This window comes from Malaclemys terrapin, chromosome 17 (assembly GCF_027887155.1).
Source record: "Malaclemys terrapin pileata isolate rMalTer1 chromosome 17, rMalTer1.hap1, whole genome shotgun sequence".
NCBI lineage: Eukaryota > Metazoa > Chordata > Testudines > Emydidae > Malaclemys > Malaclemys terrapin.
In genome coordinates, this window is record NC_071521.1 from 18,125,619 (window position 1) to 18,145,247 (window position 19,629).

At 51.5% G+C, this 19,629-nt stretch overlaps 2 protein-coding genes across 3 annotated transcripts in view; both read left to right on the top strand.

Moving 5' to 3' along the window:
* The window catches only part of WHRN (whirlin), a 102,691-nt gene extending 99,518 nt beyond the window's left edge, over positions 1–3,173 (top strand). For both annotated transcript variants that reach the window (XM_054007040.1, XM_054007043.1), the window contains one exon: positions 1,976–3,173. In XM_054007040.1, coding sequence (XP_053863015.1) covers positions 1,976–2,158 — 183 coding nt within the window. In that variant the 3' untranslated portion in view covers positions 2,159–3,173. The remainder of the gene's footprint in view (positions 1–1,975) is intronic.
* Positions 3,174–7,757: 4,584 nt separating this feature from the next.
* The window catches only part of AKNA (AT-hook transcription factor), a 71,727-nt gene continuing 59,855 nt past the window's right edge, over positions 7,758–19,629 (top strand). The window contains exon 1 of the mRNA XM_054007962.1: positions 7,758–7,810. The gene's annotated coding sequence lies outside the window, so the exon portion shown is untranslated. The remainder of the gene's footprint in view (positions 7,811–19,629) is intronic.

Below are 19,629 nucleotides of genomic sequence, written 5' to 3' on the forward strand. Positions count from 1 at the left end.
AGTGTCCATCTGGACCCTGCTGCACACTAACCATTCCTTGGTGCACTTTGACCTACTCCAGTGTCCAGGTGAGATAGATCAAAGCGCACTAAGGAACTGTTAGTGTGCGGTAGCAGGTCCACGTGGACCCTTAGTGTGCAGCAGGCTAATGCAGGGTAGACTCACACCCCAGCCTGTCTTGGACTAAGTGTCCATGAGCAGTGGTTCTCAACTAGGGGTATGCGTCAGAGCTCTTCCAGGGGGTCCATCAACTCATCTAGAGATTTGCCTAGTTTTACAACAGGCTACAGGAACAGCACTAGCCAAGTCAGGGCAAACTAACATTTCATACAGACACTGACTTGTTTATACGGCTCGATATACTATACACTGAACTGTAAGTACAGTATTTATATTCCAATTGATTTATTTGATAATGATCTGGTAAAAATGAGAAAGTCGGCAATTTATCAGTAATGGCGTGTTGTGACACTTTCGTATTTTTATGTCTCATTTTGTAAGCAAGCACTTTTTAAGTGAGGTGAAACTTGGGGGTACACAAGACAAATCAGACACCTGAAAGGGGGACCGTAGTCTGGGAAGGTTGAGAGCCACTGATGAAGACAAGTCCTTGAGCTGGTTGAATAACGGGTTTTTCAGTTCATTGGCAAGTCCTACAAATTGAAACACAAGATTGTTTTGGTTCGAACGGAAAATGAAAACTTGTTGAAAGTTTCAGTAAATTGAAATGTTAAAAAAAATGAGTTTAGTGTCAAACTAAACATGTGGGGCATTTTTAAACATTTCAAAAATAAAATGAAAGGCGTTTTGAAACATAAAAGTAATTTCAAACCAACAAATTGAAACATTGCGTTTTGAGAAGGTCAGAATGGATGAGAAACCAACGTGCCTTTGTGAAATGTACCGAATCTGCATGTGTCACTGAAAAAAAGGCTTGAGGGGAAAAAGTTTGCCCTTCTCATATTGTAACTCTGCAGCCCTGCCCCCTTGTGCTCAAAAAATGAAGCGGCAGATTTGCAAAGAGCTCCAAACAATCACTTCAGCTGCTGGGGTGGCCGTAATACTCATTTGAGTGATGGCTTTCCAGCAATGCCGGCAAAGCTGTGCCCTTCGTGGCTGGGTATTTGGTATCCGCTATTCATGCACCTCCAGTAAAGCTGGTTCACTGAGGGAGCAGCGTTGATATTATACGAGCAGCCAGGCGCCACAATGTGCAAAAAGCAAAGCAAAGAGTTCAGGCAACCACTTGTCCGGACTAATCCGTGAGTCCAGCTAAATAACAGTATATTGCACGTAACAAATACTAACGCAAATGCAGCAATCGGGGGAGCTGGCAAACCAAAGACCGCACAATGCTATTGGACCAGCTCTGTTATTATCATTCATTCATATCACAGTAATGCCAAAAGAGGCCACCAGAGATCAGAGCTCCACTGCACCGGGCGTTATACAAACACACAGCGAGAGACAGTCCCAGCTCAAAGAGCTTACAGAATGAATAGACACAGGGAGGGAGATGACAGAGAGGTGAAGGGATTTGTTGCAGGCCAGGGCTGGGATTAGACCCCGGGTTTCCTGTGTCCTACTCCGATGTCCCAACATCCTGGACATTTTCTGTAAAACTAAGGCTAACCCAGGTCCACTGGCCAGATCACAACCCAGGGAATTACATTCTGCCTCTTTAAAGGTCCCTATTTTTCGACTGGATACAGTATTCTTCACTCTTTGTCCTAAACTGTTGTGTAATGTTGCATGGAGCTGTTAAGCAGCCGTTGTGCCCCAGAGGTGGCTGCATTTCAGAGTGGGCTTAGGCCTAGCTTCTCAAAGGTATTTAGGTGCCTGAGTTGAAATCAGTGGGAGTTAGGCACTTAAATACCATTCAGGATCTGGGCCTAAGCGACCCCTGAAGCATTTGGGGATAAAGGCTGCTATATACGTGAGCACTTCCCTCTCGTCTGTTCCTGCCCTGCCACAGCGAGGAGGATCTGCCCACAACTGCGGGAAGCTGAAGGTGGGGCACGTGCTCCTGGAGGTGAATGGCACGACGCTGCGGGGAAAGGAGCACCGGGAAGCCGCGCGTGTCATCGCCGAGGCCTTTAAAACAAAAGAGAAGGATCACATCGATTTCCTGGTCACCGAGTTCAACGTCGCACTTTAGGGGGCTCGGCAGCCCCCGAGCCAAACGGACAGAAGAGCGAGGGAGCTGGATCGGACAGGGCTTCGGGCGGATCGGCATGCGGGTTAACACGTGCACCCATACGCCCCAGCACAGAAGCCACCCTCCATGGCAGAGCTGGCACTGTCCCCTGCCCAGCGTATGCCCACTCACACACACGCACAAACACATGTTCCAGGCACAGAACATGGGCGGCCAGCCCCGGGCTGCCCCAGGCAGGTGCTTCGCGGTGCTCTGCTTCTGGGGCTGACAGCAGCGGTGCCGGTGATGGGCCCCAGGGCTGAGAAGGACTGCAGGAGAGTGTGGGGGCAAAGGGAGGGAGGGGCGAGGAAGCAACGGAAAGTGTGGGAGAGAGGAGAATCCTGACTCCGGCTGATCCCTGCATCTCCTGCCTGGGCATTTACTCTGGGCACTGCCCTGCCTCTGTCTCTCTTCAGTGGTTCAGATTCATTTCCCAGTTTAAGCCATATTCCAGATGGTCTTTCCCTGCACCTCCTCCTAGATGTGGGGGTAGGGAAGCCAGCCACATCCTTGAGAGCTCACCCCCCACCCTGCCCCTTCCCCCACCGCCCCACCAGCATCTCTCTCCCCTCTGTTATTCTGCCTTCCTCCGCACAGAGAATCCCTCCATGCCTGGGAGATCGGATGGGGTCAAGGGGTGCGGGCCATAGGTGCAGGGTGCCCCGCCGTGCAGTAATGTTAGTGCAACATGTGCTGTGCAGGGGACTCCACGGCTGCTAATGGCATAGTGAAGTGGGAGTGGGGAGAACGGGGGAGAGATTTCTTTGGTGATCACTGGTTTAATGTCTTCTCTCGGGGGCTTGTCCGCTGGGGGCTGGGTGGCAGGCATGTGGCACAGGGCCCCATCAAGGCTCCAGGCCCCGTGTCCCAGCGTGTACAGCCAGGAATGGATGCCTTGTAAATTGCCAGCAGTGTCAGTGTATTTATATCTACAGAGCTTGTGCTTTTAATTTTTCAATAAATCTAACGGGTTCGAAAAAAAGTCGGCTGGCGAGTGGGCGCCTCTCCCGATCCTGGCCGGCTGCAAAGGTGTGGCGATCAGCTCTGAGCAGGGGTGGTTGCTCTCTGTGTTTCAACAGTTTGTACCCAGGGGTCCCCAGTCTAAGCGTTGTTATTGTTGTTTGCATTGCAACGGAGATCAGGGCCCCATTGTGCTCAGCGCTACACAGACACAGCGCGAGAGAGTCCCTGCCCCGAAGAGCTCGCATTTAAATAGCCAAGACAGACAAAGAGTGGGAAGGAGAACAGAGAAACCCGGGTGCACACCCTATGCCATGCATTCATTCTGCAGCAGCGTGGGCATTGTGTGCGTGGTGTAGTGCATGTGTGTGTGTGTGTGTTTGTGTGTGTGTGCAGATCACGTTTGTGCCACGTGCAGTGTGTGTGCAGAGGAAGTGTGTACCACAGGCGTGTATGTGTGTGAGTGCAGAGCATAAATGTGCTGCATGCAAAGGGTGTGTGTGTGTGTGTGTGTGTGTGTGTGTGTGTGCAGAGCACAGAAGTGGCCATGTACAGGGGTCATGCATGCTGCACACATATTCCCTCTCCTCTGTTCTGTGTTCTGTTGTGCAAGCCAGCAAGATCCTTGCAGGCTCAGCCCTACTCCTGAGCAAGCCAGGGACCTTCCCATTCCCGTGCTGCTCCCAGCACCTTATCAGGCAGGCCCCCTTGGCGATGGGTCAGTCCTCTCCCCACCAGTGAGAACACGGCTGCCCTCTCCCCCTAAGCCAACAGTCAGAGCAGAAACCTCCAGCCCTCGGGCCTGAGTCGCTGCCAGCAGGTGGGGACCGTGTGATTGTGGGGGTGGAGGGGGCCGCAAACATTCCCTCTTCTCCTGGGATATATTACTAAGCCCTGTCGCTGATCTGGCCCCTAGGGTGACCAGACAGCAAGTGTGAAAAATCGGGATGGGGGTGGGGGGGTAATAGGAGCCTATATAAGAAAAAGACCCCAAAATCGGGACTGTCCCTATAAAATCGAGACATCTGGTCACCCTATTGGCCCCTGGGGGTGTCCACAGAAGAGGTGGGCCGCCCTGCGCACAGTTCCAGGGCTGTCTGACTCTGCCCACAGCATGGCTCTCAGACTGCCCAGGCCGCTGGACCCATCACCAGGCCCAGCTGCAGACAGTGCGTCACAGGCTCCCCACCCCACGCCCCAGGCCTGGCCCAGGGGCCTGTGCCCCCAGAGGTGGGTTGAAATTTAAGTGTGATCTTTGCTGCTCGTGCTCTCTGTGGAGAGAACTTGAGTCTTCAGGGAAACCGGGACTAGGGTGACCCGATGTCCTGATTTTATAGGGACAGTCACGATATCTGGGGCTTTTTCTTATATAGACTCCTATTACCCCCCACCCCCATCCCGATTTTTCACACTTGCTGTCTGGTCACCCTAACCGGGATGTCTCTACGGGGGGCACATCCCAGGGACGCACATCCCCTCTTCCCCTAGCCCCCTCCGCAATCATACGCTCCACTTCTGGCCAGGCCTGTGTAGTGTGGGGAGAGGGAAAGTCACACACAATCTCAGGCCATGCAGATGGCAGGGGGCGCGCGAATGGCTTTGTAAGGAGTCGGTTAAATCCCGTCTCACGGTGCCCTCTGGTGTCTCCCAGAAAGATAACCTGAGAAAGCGCAGCAGCACCAGACAGACCGTGTGCCCCACCCAGCAGCGTACTTAGAACCTCGGGCGGCCGGGCAGAGAAGAACAACCGGAGGGAACGCGGCAGCTGCTCACCGAGGAGCTGCAATGGGAGCTGCTGGGGTGATTCTGCCTTCCAAGAACCCGTGAAGCCTGCAGCCGGCGCCGGCTGTAAAGATGGCATCGGACAGCGGCTTCTCCGGCCCAGGCATCAGAGCCAAGGCCTCTCACGTGCAGAAGCGTTGGGTCACCTGGCAGCTGTTGGGTTCTCTGTGTCAAAAGGAGTTTACTGGTTCTCAGACCAGATCTGCATATCTCCAACACCATCCTCAGCTCCCCCGTCCCCCTCACGAATTTGCCCCCTGATGGCACTCTCAGCAAAGAGGCCAAGGGTGAAAAGTGCCACAGAGACTGAGCTTCTCCCTCTGGGTCAGTGGTTGGGCACATGGGCGGGGGCACCTAGGGGATGCGGGTCCTGCCACTGCCCACCCTGTACCCATTGCACAGAAAGCCAGAGGGCTCCAGTCTCCTGTGCAGTCAATACAGCTAGAAGCCAAGTTTACATTTAAAAACAAGGATTCAGCTCAGAGATAGACCAACAGATCCAGAGACGAGAGTCCAGAGCTAGAATTCCTACCTGGGCTGCACAGTTTGACCGTCCCTGGCAGGCAGCCCAGTACAGCCTTTCCTGTCAGTGTACCACCACCCTGACCTCAAGGGTCCCTCACTGGTGGGCCAGTGGGTGTCCAAACTGCCCACGCAAAGATCCCCAGCACTGGCTCCAGGTATTGACTCCAAGAACCCGAAGATAACTGAGGATGCAGCACCACCCCAAGCAGCAGCCTTAGGAACCTCGGAAGAAGAGGGATGCAGTTAATAATCAGCTTCAGATACACGAAATCTCATGGCAGGGCTTAGAACTTTCCCTGCTCCTTTGGGCAGCCAAGGGCATCTGAACCCGATCCCCCCCCCCCCCGCCAGTCCCAACAGCCCAGCCCAGCCCAGCCAGCCACATGATGCAGAGAGGCTAATGGCGCTTGCTGAAGATTCAGCGAGTTTCTCTTTCTCTGCCTCGGGGTTTGTTAGCGTGTATTGCTCACGACAGCCAGGTAAGAGTGATCGGCACCTTTCCAAGGCGGGTGCCACAGCACCCTGTCTCTGCCACTCCGACCTGCCTGGTCTGCTAAATATTATCTTCTTCTCCACCTCCCTGCCGGGAGCCCTGGGTCCTTTTCTAATCAATCGCTTAGGATCAATGCACCACAGTGGCTAACTTTCAGGCAGACCAGCTCCTCTCCTGTTCATGAGCCCACAGCAGCCCTCTGGCAGCGAGTGCTGAGGTGGAAAAGTAACATTGGGAAAGTGATGCATTGTTAGATGTCGTTCATGCATTAAGTGGACGTGCGTCGAAGCAGCTGGAAATGAAGCGAGCCAGCCCCATGGACTGCCAGCAAGTGCTCCGCGGAGAAGAGATTGGGAAACGTTGTCCTCAGATAAAACACTGGGGAGGAAACCAAACTGCGCGAGTGACTCTCCTTGTATGATGAACAATAGTTTCTATGGGAATGAGCTTTGTGAGTGTGTGTCTATCTGTCCCTCCCCTCTACTGGCTGGAATCAGGACAACTCAGCTGTGTGCCAAAGGCCCTGTCCTGGTGAAAGCAAATGGGGATTCTCCTCCAGCTCAGGTCGTAGCAGGAGGAGGGGGATAGGGAAGAAGGGGGTAGATGGAGAGGAAGCAGAGAAGAAGTAGGGAGGAGGGGGTGAGACAGCGGTGCTCCTTTGGGACAATGCCTAGCCAAATCCCAGGACGAAGCACGTGAGAGCTGGGGACAGAGCATGCTGTCCCCTGGGGATCCGGCTATGGAACAAACTTCCCGAGGGGATCAGGCCAATCTAGGGTGACCAGATGTCCCGATTTTATAGGGACAGTCCTGATTTTGGAGTTTTTTTCTTATATAGGCTCCTATTACCCCCCACCCCCGTCCCGATTTTTCACACTTGCGGTCTGGTCACACTAGGCCGATCCAGAGTGTGACCATCTTTAGGAAATGCTGCAAAACCTTCCTCTCGGACGGAGCCTTTCCACCCTAAGTGACACTCACAATACAAACACCCCCTTCGATGCCTGACCGCCCCCCATAACCCTCCCCAAAAAACCTCCTCCTCCCCCGAGGAGAGCTTTGACTCAGGGAGGGGAGTCAAGGTAGAGACGCTGCAATTGCTGTTGATTTAACCTGGAAAAGGCTCAGATACTGCAGTGATGGGCGGCCCCATAAAACCCTACAATAGATGAGCTGGGTAGGCTGGGGAGGGAAAGGGAATGGGCAGCGGAAGCAGAGCGAAACAGGAGGGGGAGCGTTCACACCAGCCAAGAAGAAGGGGGAATTGCTGTCTGCACTTCCCCCCTTGCTGCAGCCCCTGGAGGAGGGAAGTCAGGTACAGGGTGAGTTGGGGGCATATGGTGGGCTGAATAGGGGCGGGTCCAGCTGACTAGGGGAGGGAGGGATGAATCTCTGCCCCGCCCCTTCTCTCTTGCTGCCCAATCCCAGGGCGCAGCAGAGGTTTGAGGCACTCATTAAGAAAACACCAGCGTATATTCCAGCTGCTGCATCAAAGCCCCACCCCAGCAACTCTGATTGGAGATTTTAGCCTGGAACCCCGCCCCTGCAATCTCTGATTGGAGACAGGCCACGTACTATGCAAATATAGGAGAACCCCGCCCCTTAGCGCTCTGATTGGACGCCTGCGATGTGCCATGCAAATAGGGGACAACACCCCGCCCTTTAGCTACTCTTGCGGGCAATCTGATGTATTATGCTAATGAAGGCAGAAGCCCCTCCCCTCCCATCTGCCCCTCTCAGGCTGGAGACTATTGTTTGCCAGCTGTAACTCCGGGAAATTGACTGAGGAGGGGAGCGCGGGAGAAACTTTGCTCGGTCCGGTGCAAGGGGGACTCGAACCGGCGTCTGCTCAGGTGAGAGCCCAGCTGCGGGCACGGCGAGCAGGGGGCCGGGGTGCACCCCCCTCCTGCATTCCCAGCTGCCCGCCGCGCGGCAAAATTCCATGTGCGTTTGCAGTGGGAGGAGGTTCGGAAGTTGGCTAGCAAATCTGTGGGGCAGAGATTTAATCCGGAGTGAGACTGTAAAAATGCCTCCCCCCGAAAAATCCTTCCTCCCACTAGGGGGGGGGGGAGGAGACTTTTAAAAAACGGGCTTAAAAATGAACAAACTGTGCACATCTGGCCATGTACAGAGACAAATGCGGCAGCCACCTCTGGTTTGAGTGAGTTTTTGTTTTGGTTTCTTCTTGCTGTTACCTTCGTGTTTCAAGGTGCAGAAGACTCTTAAAACCGAAGAAGAAGAAAAAAGGTGTGTGTGGGAAGGGGGGGGGGGGTCTTTACAAGAATCTCAGCTTCATGCAACAGATCTTGGTGTGTGTGTCCCGGAGCTGAAGCCTTGGTTGCTGTGGTTACCTAGAAGTGCCATGGCATGCTGGCTGGTTTGTGTGTGTGAAGCTCACTAGGCAACCAAGGAGACACTCCAAGCATTAATGACTTGCTTGACAAGAACCTGTGATTCAGCTAATCCGCTTCCCTCACCCAGAAACCTGTATACCCCTTCCCTCGCCCCTTGGGCTCTGGGGGAGGCAGAGGCGGGAAAGCAGCTTGGTTATTATGGATATTAGTCTCAGGGGAGACAAAGAGGGCAGGGGAGGAGGGGGCTGTTGTCTGGTGATGAGAGCAGAGCTCTAGGAGTCAGGACTCCTGGATTTGAGTCCTGGATCTGGGCCGTGATGTCTGGTAGTTAAAACAGGGCTCTGGGAAGCAGGACTCCTGGGTTCCGTTACCACCAAGGGGATGGGGTGTTGTAATCTGGGGGTTAGACCAAAAGAGCGGAAGTCAGAACTCCTGGTTTTTGAGGGGGTATGTTCTGTTGCTTTGATCAGGGGAATTAGATCGTAGGACCCCCCGCTTAAAGGGAGCGTATTCTGGTGGTTAGAGAGCGAGGATCAGGACTCCTATATTACGCATTCAACCAAAAGGCCAGCTGAGCAAACTGGCAACTAAAATCCAAGCTGCCTTCAAAAGGTCCAAAGATTTTTTCCCCACTGTGGGCTTTATGCATGTTTCCTTTATAAACAGGCAACTGTTTAAAGTAGGTTTGCTGCCGGGGCGGAACTTGTACATATTTTTTAAAGTCTCTTTCAGCTCATAAAGTCTGCTGCACTTTAAAGTTTATTCTTAAAGAGCGTGGCAAGACGATTTCATGATCCTTTCATCAGTTTGCTCTGCTCACTGACGGGAAATGTGGCAGTAAGTCAAGGCTGGGGCTGACTAGGGGGATTTCAAGACATTGGTATTTAGCCCTGCATGTAGTTGCCTGGAGGATGTTGCAAGGGCTGGTTTGAGTTTCAGTTCCCTTTATTTCTGAGAAAAGAAAGGTTTAAAAATACTTATTTCCTTAAACCTGGGCCATTAACAGCACCCCAGAATTCATAAGATGGCCACACTTTAGAGGAAGGGCACATTTCAAAAACAGTTACTAAATGATGAATAGATGTTTGAATAAATAGTTCATCACTTGTTACAGAATCAACTGGTCCTATAGCAGTTGATTAACCATTTGTTAAAACACCAGCTCATCACTTATTAACCCTTTATCAACTAGTTTTAAAATGTACCTTTCATATAAAATGTAATCTGAGAGTTCTCCACCATGCTTTCTGCCCCATCACTTTGCCCTATGGTCCCTTTTCCTGCCATCTGTGTGGTCCATCCCATTTACTTCTTCCCAGCCGTGCTGTTGGAAGGGGATCTACCGGAGGCTTTCTCTTGCTGGTGGTGACAGCTGTATCTAGACAGGGATTAAGGCCAGCGTCCGGAGCAGCATTACTGGCAGGGAGACTTGTCAAGCTGCATTAGAGTGACGTGTGATGACCTCGCATCCTCCTGGTGTTGGAATTACCCTGAATATCATAGATAGATTAGAGAATATCATAGATTATTAGGGTTGGAAGGGACCTCAGGAGATCATCTAGTCCAACCCCCTGCTCAAAGCAGGATCAATCCCCAACTAAATCCCCAAATGGCCCCCTCAAGGATTGAACTCACAACCCTAGGTTTAGCAGGCCAACGCGCAAACCACTGAGCTATCCCTCCCTCAGTGCCGAGCACCCCAAGCGCATGCACGCTAATCCCCATTCACCACTGAGCACCACTGGGGCTTTGGGAAGTTCAGAAGGTTTGAAATAAACCCAACATCGCTTCAGCCATGATAGGGACGGGGACACAGCCCAGGATTTGCATGGCAAGCTGCCAGGTTTTTAGGTGTGCAACTTGTGGGTGCTGAGATAAAGGCGTTACCCCTGCTAGGGTCAGAGTTCCAGGCAAAGAAGGCAGGAGGTGCAAAGCGCAGGCTGCACATCTGGCCAGATGCTTGGCTTTATTTGTGCTCAGCCGCAGCTGATCTCATGTCAAGGCCTATGCAGCTGCAGGCATTTTCCCTCGCAGGTTATTGACTGGGTAGGTCACAGGCGGTCGAATTAGGGCCAGATCTTCACCTCACTGACGTCAGTGGCAGTCGTTCCATTGGGCTTTGTGTTAGACCCTTTACGTGTCCCCCGAGTGAGTCGAGCTGATGGACTCAAGGGCACCGCTCACATGAGCCAGATAAACGGGACCAGGTCCTTGCAGAGTAAACAGCGGATAATCCCTTAGCACATTTCTAAGGGGGATAGTGGGGAAGAAATATACTGCAGCTCTCATCTTAGCTGCCAAACCAAAGTCCATGCCTTACAGATCCTAGGGCACTTTTACAGGAGATCTAGTTAAAGGCCTGGTGATGGGTAAATCCCTACTTGGGTAATGAATTGCACCCTGCCACTGCCAGCCTAAAACTGCCCCCTGTGGTTTCATTTGGGATTTTACGTCACTGTTTTTAAAAGGGGGTTGGGGTTGGAGCTGGAAAAACACCCATGTCTATAGTTGCTGGCTCAGAATGCCTGCTACACTCTACCCCAGGGGCCTATATGGTGAAGAACATTTGGTGTCATTTCTGATGCACTCGGGATGATCCGTTCAAGGGAAAGGTGTGGGCTGCAAGCCAGCCAGATGTGCCAGGCTCTTGGTACAATAGAGTGCAAAGTCGGTGTTAAGGTATGAGGTTAGAGTGCCTGGGCTGTTGGAGGATAAGACCTGTGCTGCTTTTCAATGCCTGTTGGAGATGGATGCAAAGCTTGGTGGAGTGGCCTTGACAGCACTGTCGGCATTGCGAAGGTGGCAAGGACTGCGGGGGACTTTCCCCTGAGCTTCTTCTTGCCATGCTTTGAAGATTTAGGGAGAGTGGGGGGCGCCTTGCTGGGGCCTCACCTGTCACGAAATGAAGGTTTTGTGTGTGTTAATATAAGGGATGCGAGGCCACACTCGAGAGGATAGAGCACAGGACTGGAACTCAGGGGACCTGGGCTCTGTTTTCAGCTCAGCTCCTGGCCTGCTGGGTGACCTTGTGCAAGTCACTTGCCCACTTTGCGCCTCAGTTTCCCCATCTGTAAAATGGGGATAATGACACTGACCTCCTTAGTGAAGCACTTTGAGATCTACTAATGCAAAATGCTAGAGAAGAGCTATTATGAACTTTATTCCACGATAAACGTTCCATTAATTTTAAATTACAATAGTTTATGAATTAAGAAATAACGTTTAGGGTTTGTTTGTCATTTATTTCCTTTCTTTTATACACATACAACTTCAGTCTATATATATATATAAATAAATAAATAAAGCCAGGCATAATTCCCTACTGTACTGAGAATTTCCCTGTGCCAAATTTCAGCCAGGACACATTCTTATGGTCTACTTAAAATCCCCCAAGCTAGAGGTTTTGACTGGAAATGCTGACGTGCCGTTAATGATAGTGGCATAGACAAAAACTCAAACTGAATATGGAATGTGCTGAGAGTGCTTGAGGCCTGGGAGTATGAAGATGTCCAGATACAAGGGGGTATCATTCCATCAAGTTTCCCTTTACAGCTTCAGTTAACACTCAAGGCACACTGGCGGGTTTAAAAATCCTGCAGAAAACTTCCTTCTCTATTCGGCATAATGAGACATTAGATGATTAAATGGAAAAGGTGTTTTTAAAGTGTATTTTTCACTCTTTATTCTGTTAGTTTCTTTTTTGTGTTTCGCTCAGCTTGGACAGTGAAAATAGATCTAAAATTTTTAAAGTGGGGTGCCTAATGGGAGGCAGTATGGCCTAGTGGACAGAGAACGGGGGATTTAGGTGACCTGGGTTGTATTCCTGGCACAGCCACTAGCCTGGTGGATGACCTTAGGCAGGTCACGTCCCCTCTCTGTGATTCAGTTTCCACATCTGTAAATTGGGGATAATAGGATGCCATCCCTTTGGAAAGCACTTTGGGGTCTATAAATGAAAAGTGCTAGATAAAAGCTAGGTATTTCATTATTACTAATGCTTGGCCCCATATATAATCGTTTAAAGAACGGCAACATGATCGTCAAGGATGCTGAGTGCCCTCAGATCCGACTATCTTTCCACTTGCTTTCTAGTTGCTGAGCCTTTAGGGTTTCACTCGAATCATGTTTTCGGGCTTTTCTCTGCAACCAGGAGGACTAGAAACTACTTCTTTTAAATAATGAACGCTGAGATTCTCACTTCCTCAGTTGACAGCCCTGGGCTTTAAATAAAACACGAAATATCAAGATTATTGCAAGAGCTGGCAACACTGCTTAAGGTGACCATATATGGGGCTTTAACTTTAGACAACCTGGCTTAGATCCTCAAAGGTATTTAGCCTCCTAACTTCTCTTGATTGCAATGGTCAGTTTTGACTAGTCAGTTTCACTTTTTGTATTGGGTCAGTTTCACATTCCACTAGCAGGGCCCTGCAACCTTTGGCATACAAATGGTACAGAGGGTGAATGGTGTTTTACTTTTAAAGTCCAGTGAAAAGGGTTTGTATTAAATCTTGGAAACATTTCTGTTGGTCTAAGGTTGTGTAAAGACTTGAACTCACAAAACGTATATTTTGGACCATATTTAACCCGGTAACGTTCCTTTTTAGTGAGCATTGCTCAGGGAGAGGAAAGAGAAAAGGCTGCAGAGTCTGTGGGCCAGATTCTGATCTCACCCCAGGGTAAATCTGGAACCATGCCATTAAAGTCCACCGGCATAACTGAGATCAGAATCTGGCCCTTCAACTCCGGCGGGAATCTTTTGCATGGCCAAGGGGCAAGATGAGTGTGACAGGATAAAGGAGACCATGTCGGTTTTATGGCTGGGTGGATCAGGTGAGCATCCAGATGGATTATTGCTGCTACCGCCAACCCTGTGCATTGCTGGGTTGCTCATTTTGATATTATCTTTGGATAAATTACAAACAGGGCAAGTATTTCTAAGCAGGGTAATTGTAGCAGGGAAGTGGATGTGCCAAAAGTGAAAGCACAGCTGGGCTGCCCACCGCTGGGGGTTTGGAGGAAACTCGATTTCTCTTTCAGTTCCTAGGAGAAAAGGGAGCTGGGGATAACGGCGCACACACAAAGGGCTTGATGCAGGGGACTGATGTACAACATGGTGTAAATATAGGGGCTCCAGTGCTACAGTCGCTGACACGTGCGCTTAACTTTACGTACACGACTGGTCCCATTGAAATCCGCGTGTAAAATAAAGCAGGAGTGGGCCAGCTGGTTCAGCCCAATCGTAATAAATGAAAATGCAGAGTGTGTGGGTGTGTGAGAGAGAGAGAGAGAAAACATTCTACTGATGGAATTAGAACCTCGACTATGTGTCCTACGTCCTATACTGCTACCAGTTGGAGATTTTCTTTAGTTGTAGTACTAATGGCCTATGTTTTGGGGAAGGAGGGTGAAAATTCTCTCCCACCTTAACTAGGGAGCTCCCAGTAGCCACGGTGTGCAGCATAGTAAAATCTTGGGCCCACAGACATGTTGGATTATTTCCCTTCTTCTCTCCCCCTGGGGAGGGGTGCGTGCCTCGAGATGCTGACCAGGCTTTCAGTAATAAAAAGCACTTGGCGCTTAGAAAAATGTGTCTCTGATAAAGCTTATGCTGTGGTCCAGCCCGCAGTGGGGACCGAACCACGCAGCAATAGCTGGATTTAAATGTGGTGGTCGCCAGCAGGATTCTGGTTTTGATTTTAGGTCTTGCCTAGAGTGGAGGCTTTAGACGCTCATCCAGGTCCATTACCATAGTTGCACCAGTGCAAGCACCTAGGCATTTGCACTGATGTAGCTACACCAGTGGCTAAATCCCCATTGCAGACAAGGGTTTGAGAACCAGCTGTGGGGGATATTCCATAGCAAAGAAAATCCCAGGGTCGCTACTGCGTCAGGGAATCCGTGCTCGAGCCCTGCTAGCAACAATCAAGCTTAAATGGCTTTATGCTGCCATCAGCGTGCATAAGATCTGGAGGGACTTAATTTCTCTGGGTCTGTGGCAGCCTCTGAAGGATTGGGGGAAATCTAGCAGCTTTCTCTTGTAGGGATGGAATTGTTAGGGATGCTTTTCTGGGGCAGCTAAATGGGTTCACTACAACGCGAAGGGTTCCTGAGCAGAGGTAAATTTGTGCCCGCTGCCCGCTTCATGGGATCATGCTGGTTTGGGCCTGTTTCCTGGGGTCATGCCCATGCTGAGAAATGGCTTGGCTAATGAGGGCTCACAGTTAAATGAACGGAGGTGGGACGATTCGCAATTCCTTATATCCTGCTTTACAGAAACACTGCCCCGAGTCTGGCACTGGGATGAGTCAGGGCTGGAGATCACTGGGGTTGGAAAAGGGGGGACAGAGCCTGTGCCCATGGGGATCAAGGAGAGAGGAAAAGGAGGGTGCAGGCTGTGCCTAGCTTGAAAGGTGGGAGTGCCCAGGGAGGGGTTGTGGTAGCTGGGGAGGGGAGAGGAGGCGCTGCCTGTGCCCAGGCAGGGAGACAGGCAGTGTATGTGCCTCTGTTCCCGTGGCCATGTCCTCTGGCATCCCATTGGTTTTTTAGCTCTGCTCTTTGTTCCGTTTTTTTTGCCCGGGCCACAGGCAGTTTTTCTTCTGCCTTCTGCTCGCCTGGATGTTCTTGCAGCTCATGTGGAAATACAGCTGTTTCCTCATCCCTCCACTCTGCTCAACTCAGGGCAGAGCCAGGCTGCCCGCTGGGGAAGGGGTCTCGGTCCGGTTCCTAGCGGGACCGGGGTGCCCGCCCCTCTGCTTTGGCATTCTTCTCAGCAGCAAAGCCAAAGTCCATATCGAGATCATGGCTCCTGGGCTCCCCTCTCGGCCCTGGGACTCGTGTGGTTTGTTCACTCGGGATCTGCCTAATTCCGAGCCTGCTCCTGCTCCCACTGCCTTCGGTGGCTGCAGGATCAAGCCCCTTCCATTCCCAAGTTCACCTTCCTCTTACGCCTCTGGGCGACACCCCCGGGACCCTCGTGCTGCTCCAGTAAGTGCCCTGCCCCGCCCTGCTCTGGGAGCGAAGCCCCCTCTCGCCGTCCAGCTGCACTGTAGACCCGGCTGACACAGCGGATGGGCGTGTTAGTGCCGTGTAGCCGGGACACACCTCTTCCTAAACTGACTCACCTGCAGACTCCTTGGCTGCTAAGAGAAAAACCTTCCCCTCAGGCGAACCTGAGAGACGGGCAGCAGGGAGTTAGGGCTGGGCTTTAACGGGGCTTCCTTGGACTTTATTAGCAGGTGTCTCTGGCCTCCTTCTCCTCTAGGCCCCCTAGTTATGGTGGGAGGCAGGAGTCTGGTCCAGATGAGAGCAGGGTGTTGGCTAGACGTCTCTCTTGGACTCTCTGCGCCTCGAGCTAACGAACTGCTCAGCTCGTCTCATTCCTGAGCTGGGATTGTGTTTGCTCAACTGAGAGGACAGATGGAGACGTGTCTGGGAGAATCCCTTGCCCATCTCTCAAGGAGACACATCCCTGGGGATTTTGCTCCCTCTCCAGGGTTTGACAAGCCAGCAATGAGAGTCTGGCCACTGCCCCTCTCCATGCAGAGAATTAGGTCTTATGATCCGCTCTTATGGCACCGGGTTCAAACCAGTGTTCCGTCCCGTGAACCGAGCCCATCAGCCGGGTGTCCCAAGGGGTCTATACATGCCCCCCTTGCTTTGCCGCTCCCTTCCAGAGAACGGGGTCACAAGTGCCGTCGTTTTTTGCCGTAGCCCACGGGGGATAGTTAGGGTAGCCAGGTGTTTAATCTCCAAACCAATACACTTTTCCAAGGGCTCTCGCTGGGCAGGTGACATGTGGCAAGGTGGGGAAGACTGTCTGGGAGGAATGTTATAGGGCAGAGATCGGCAACCTTTGGCACACAGCCCATCAGGGAAATCCGCTGGCAGGCCGGGACGGTTCGGCGATTGCAGCTCCCACTGTCCGTGGTTCACCGTTCCAGGCCAACGGGGGCTGCGGATAGCAGCGGCCAGCACGTCTCTCGGCTCACACCGCTTCCCGCAGTTCCCATTGGCCTGGAATGGCGAACTGCGGGCAGCGGGAGCCGCGATTGGCCGAACCTGCAGACGCTGTAGGTAAACAAACTGCCCCGGCCCGCCAGGGGCTTTCCCTGATGGGCTGCATGCCAAAGGTTGCCGATCCCTGTTCTAGGGGAAGGGACCTGGGTTGTTGGAGGACTGGTGGTTCGGAAAGTGGGACAGGCCCTTTTGGTTGGCCTTCTAGCCTCCTCCTCCCCTCCTTCGTTGGCTCCCCTACCTTCAGCCTGAAGTGAGGCTTCGTGTCTCGCTTGGAATTCTCTTTCGCTCTGAGATGAACTGCTTGGGGGGGCGACCGGCTCGGAGGGGAGCTGGAAGTTTATCCCTCCAGGGCCCTTTGGCAGAGCTGTGGCCCAGTCGAGCAGTGCTGAGGTGCGTTGTTGGCAGAGCAGTGTGCGGGCTGGGCTGGGCTAGCAGAGGACTGCAGGACGGGATAGAGTGAGGGATAGCTCCGTGGTTTGAGCACTGGCCTGCTAAACCCACAGTTGTGAGTTCAATCCTTGAAGGGGCCATTTAGGGTTCTGGGGTAAAAATCATCTGGGGATTGGTCCTGCTTTGAGCAGGGGGTTGGACTAGATACCTCCTGAGGTCCCTTCCAACCCTGAGAGTCTAGGATTCTATAGAAGAGTGCACTGGCAAAGCTGGGTTGTAGAGGGGAGGGGAGCCCAGGGCTGGAGTAGCAGAGGAACGCTCTGAGTCCGTACCGCGGGATATTGGCAGAGCAGCGCACGGACCAGGCAGGAGTAGCAGAGGTGCATCGGCCGGGCAGTGCATGGGAGAAAGTAACAGACATCCAGGGGCACAGAGAAGGAAGGACCCAATAAATGCAGTGATTGCCTTGGCACTCCCGTGAAGGTACGCCAAGCGTTGCCTGCCTCCAGCAAGACTCTGCTGGGTCACGTTCCCAGCAAAGGGAACGCCTGGTGCATGGGGCTTTTGTCTGCATGTGTGTGGGGGCGAGCAGCCTGCAGCCAGCGATGGATAATACAGATTAGCAGAGCCAGGCTGATTTCTCAAAGTGGGGGCAGGGTGCTTTCCCTTCCCGTTACTTCCCCTTTCAGTCAGCTGTCAGCGTCCTGCTGTGTGTGATGCCCGGACAGACTGCTGAGCAAAGCCCTGTTTGGCTGGCAGATCGTACTCCCTAGCCCCTCTCATCTGTGGTCACCCTCAGGGTCGCTGGGGTTGAAGGATTCCCAATTCTTATGTTATGCTTTTGCTACTTGTTATTTATTGTCTCAAACAGTCGTGGTTCCCTTTTCCATCACTCTTTTTGCTGCAGCAAAAAAACCTACACCGCTTCCCTTTCTCTCATAGAAGGGGAGGGCAGGCAGGGTGTCTACTCTAATCTGATCATTTCTACCGGTCCTTCCTGTCTCTTTCATTTTCACTCCCAGGCCAGGACTGGAGACCACCTCTTCCCCGCCCCCCTCCCAAAGTGACTTCTGATTTTTAACTTCCGGAGAAGAGGTGAGAAACGGTTCTTGAGTTTCAGCCAAAGGTCACTGTGATCGTATGTATCATCTGCTTATACGTTAGCGGGAAAGAGCAAATTTGGTTCTCAGGTTAGGTTTTGTAAAATAATCCTCTTTTACCAAACCCAAGTCAATACACATAAGTTTGCAAGAAGAATTCATACAGAAAGAGGGTTTTTTAATTAATTTTAATCTTCCTCTGTGTTTGCAGTATTGCCAAACCTAGGTACTCAAAGAATCATGAGATTAAAACAACAACATCATCAAAAACATTGGAAATCTTTTGTTTGCCCTGTGATTTTTGAGCATATAAGGGTTTACGTTTTCAAACTTTGCTCTGCGACCGTGAGGGCCAGAAATTTCATATTTGATAAAAGGAAAGCTGAGATTCTCACGAAAACATGAACTTCAGTAGCTGGGGCTTTCAGAAAACCACCAAGTATCACAAGACTCTCAATAAAATCATGACCGTTAGCAAGGCCCTTTGCAACTCAGACATTGCAGGATTGTGCTAGTGCAGGTGAACAAGTGAAACTGACCAGAAATGAGAGAAACTGACCAGTCGAGTCCTGTGCTCTAGCTCCCCCTAAAGTAGTGTGGGGGAACTCACAGTTTCAAGGACTGTGGCGGGGTGTGTGTCTGATGAAGGGAGGTGGACAGCATGAGGATATGCTAGGGGGAGGCTTTGGATGGATGAGGGCATGTTTGGGGGTTGTGGTACATGGGGTGAACTAGAGATCTGGTGATGGGGACGTGTTTGGAATGAGCTTCTGGGTAAGGGGATATAGTGGGTGTCTCTCTGGGGGAGAGGGACTTTGCGGGTGATCTGTTTCGGGGATGTCCGGGGTTGTCTATTTATGGGACATAGTGGGGTATGTAATTGTCTGGAGAGAGCGTGTGGGGGTGAATGGCAGAGGAAGGGAGGAAGCGTGACCGGATTAGTGACCCGGTTCCCCACTCCTGAAGGAGAGATGGCGGCCTGGTAATGAGAAACACTGAAACGCCATGCTGGCTCTCACAAACGGTGCCGGGATGCCGTTCCGTACCATTGGGGCAAAACCAAACATAAACGTCAAAAAGCGAATTAGGGGCCAGATCTTCAGCTGGTGTAAATCAGTCTCACTCCATTGAGGTCACTGGAGCTATGCCGGTCTCCATCAGCTGAGAATTTGCCCCAGTGTTTGGGATGATGGCAATGCCTAGAGACCTTAGCCCTATTGGGTTAGGCACTGCACAGACACAACAAACAAAAGGTGCCACTCCTCAGAGCTTCTGTATTCTCTCACTGCAACAATCTCAGGTGTTTGTTACCCACACGGATAGGAAACATTAATTGTTTTAAACCCTCTTTTAACGTGTACACAATAAGGCACACAAACAATTTCAGGGCTTGTATCCTGCCCAATGCCCAGTCATTTCCTTCCGTTTCTCTATCAAAACATTGCTCCTGTCCAGAACGTTGACAGAATCGTTTCATTGTCCCCCATCCTTATTAGCAATAAGAGTTCTGTTCTTAACATGCCTGTTTCCTTTCACTGTTTTGATTTGATTTCAAGTGGGTTTATTTTGGCTTTGGGGTACAGTGGAACTTGATTACGGCAACTCCAAATCTGGGGCAGCTTCGCTTCTAGCAGAACGGAATACCCAGATAGATTCAGTGCAGTGCACGGGTTATATTTTTAGGTGGGGGGAAAAGTGTGTGTTTAGTTTGGGCTTAGCTACTCCATGTGGGCTATGCCTAACCTAAAGGCAGTCACTTTTCCAAGTGGAGACAAGGCATTATAGATTACAACAGTGGTCCCCAACCTT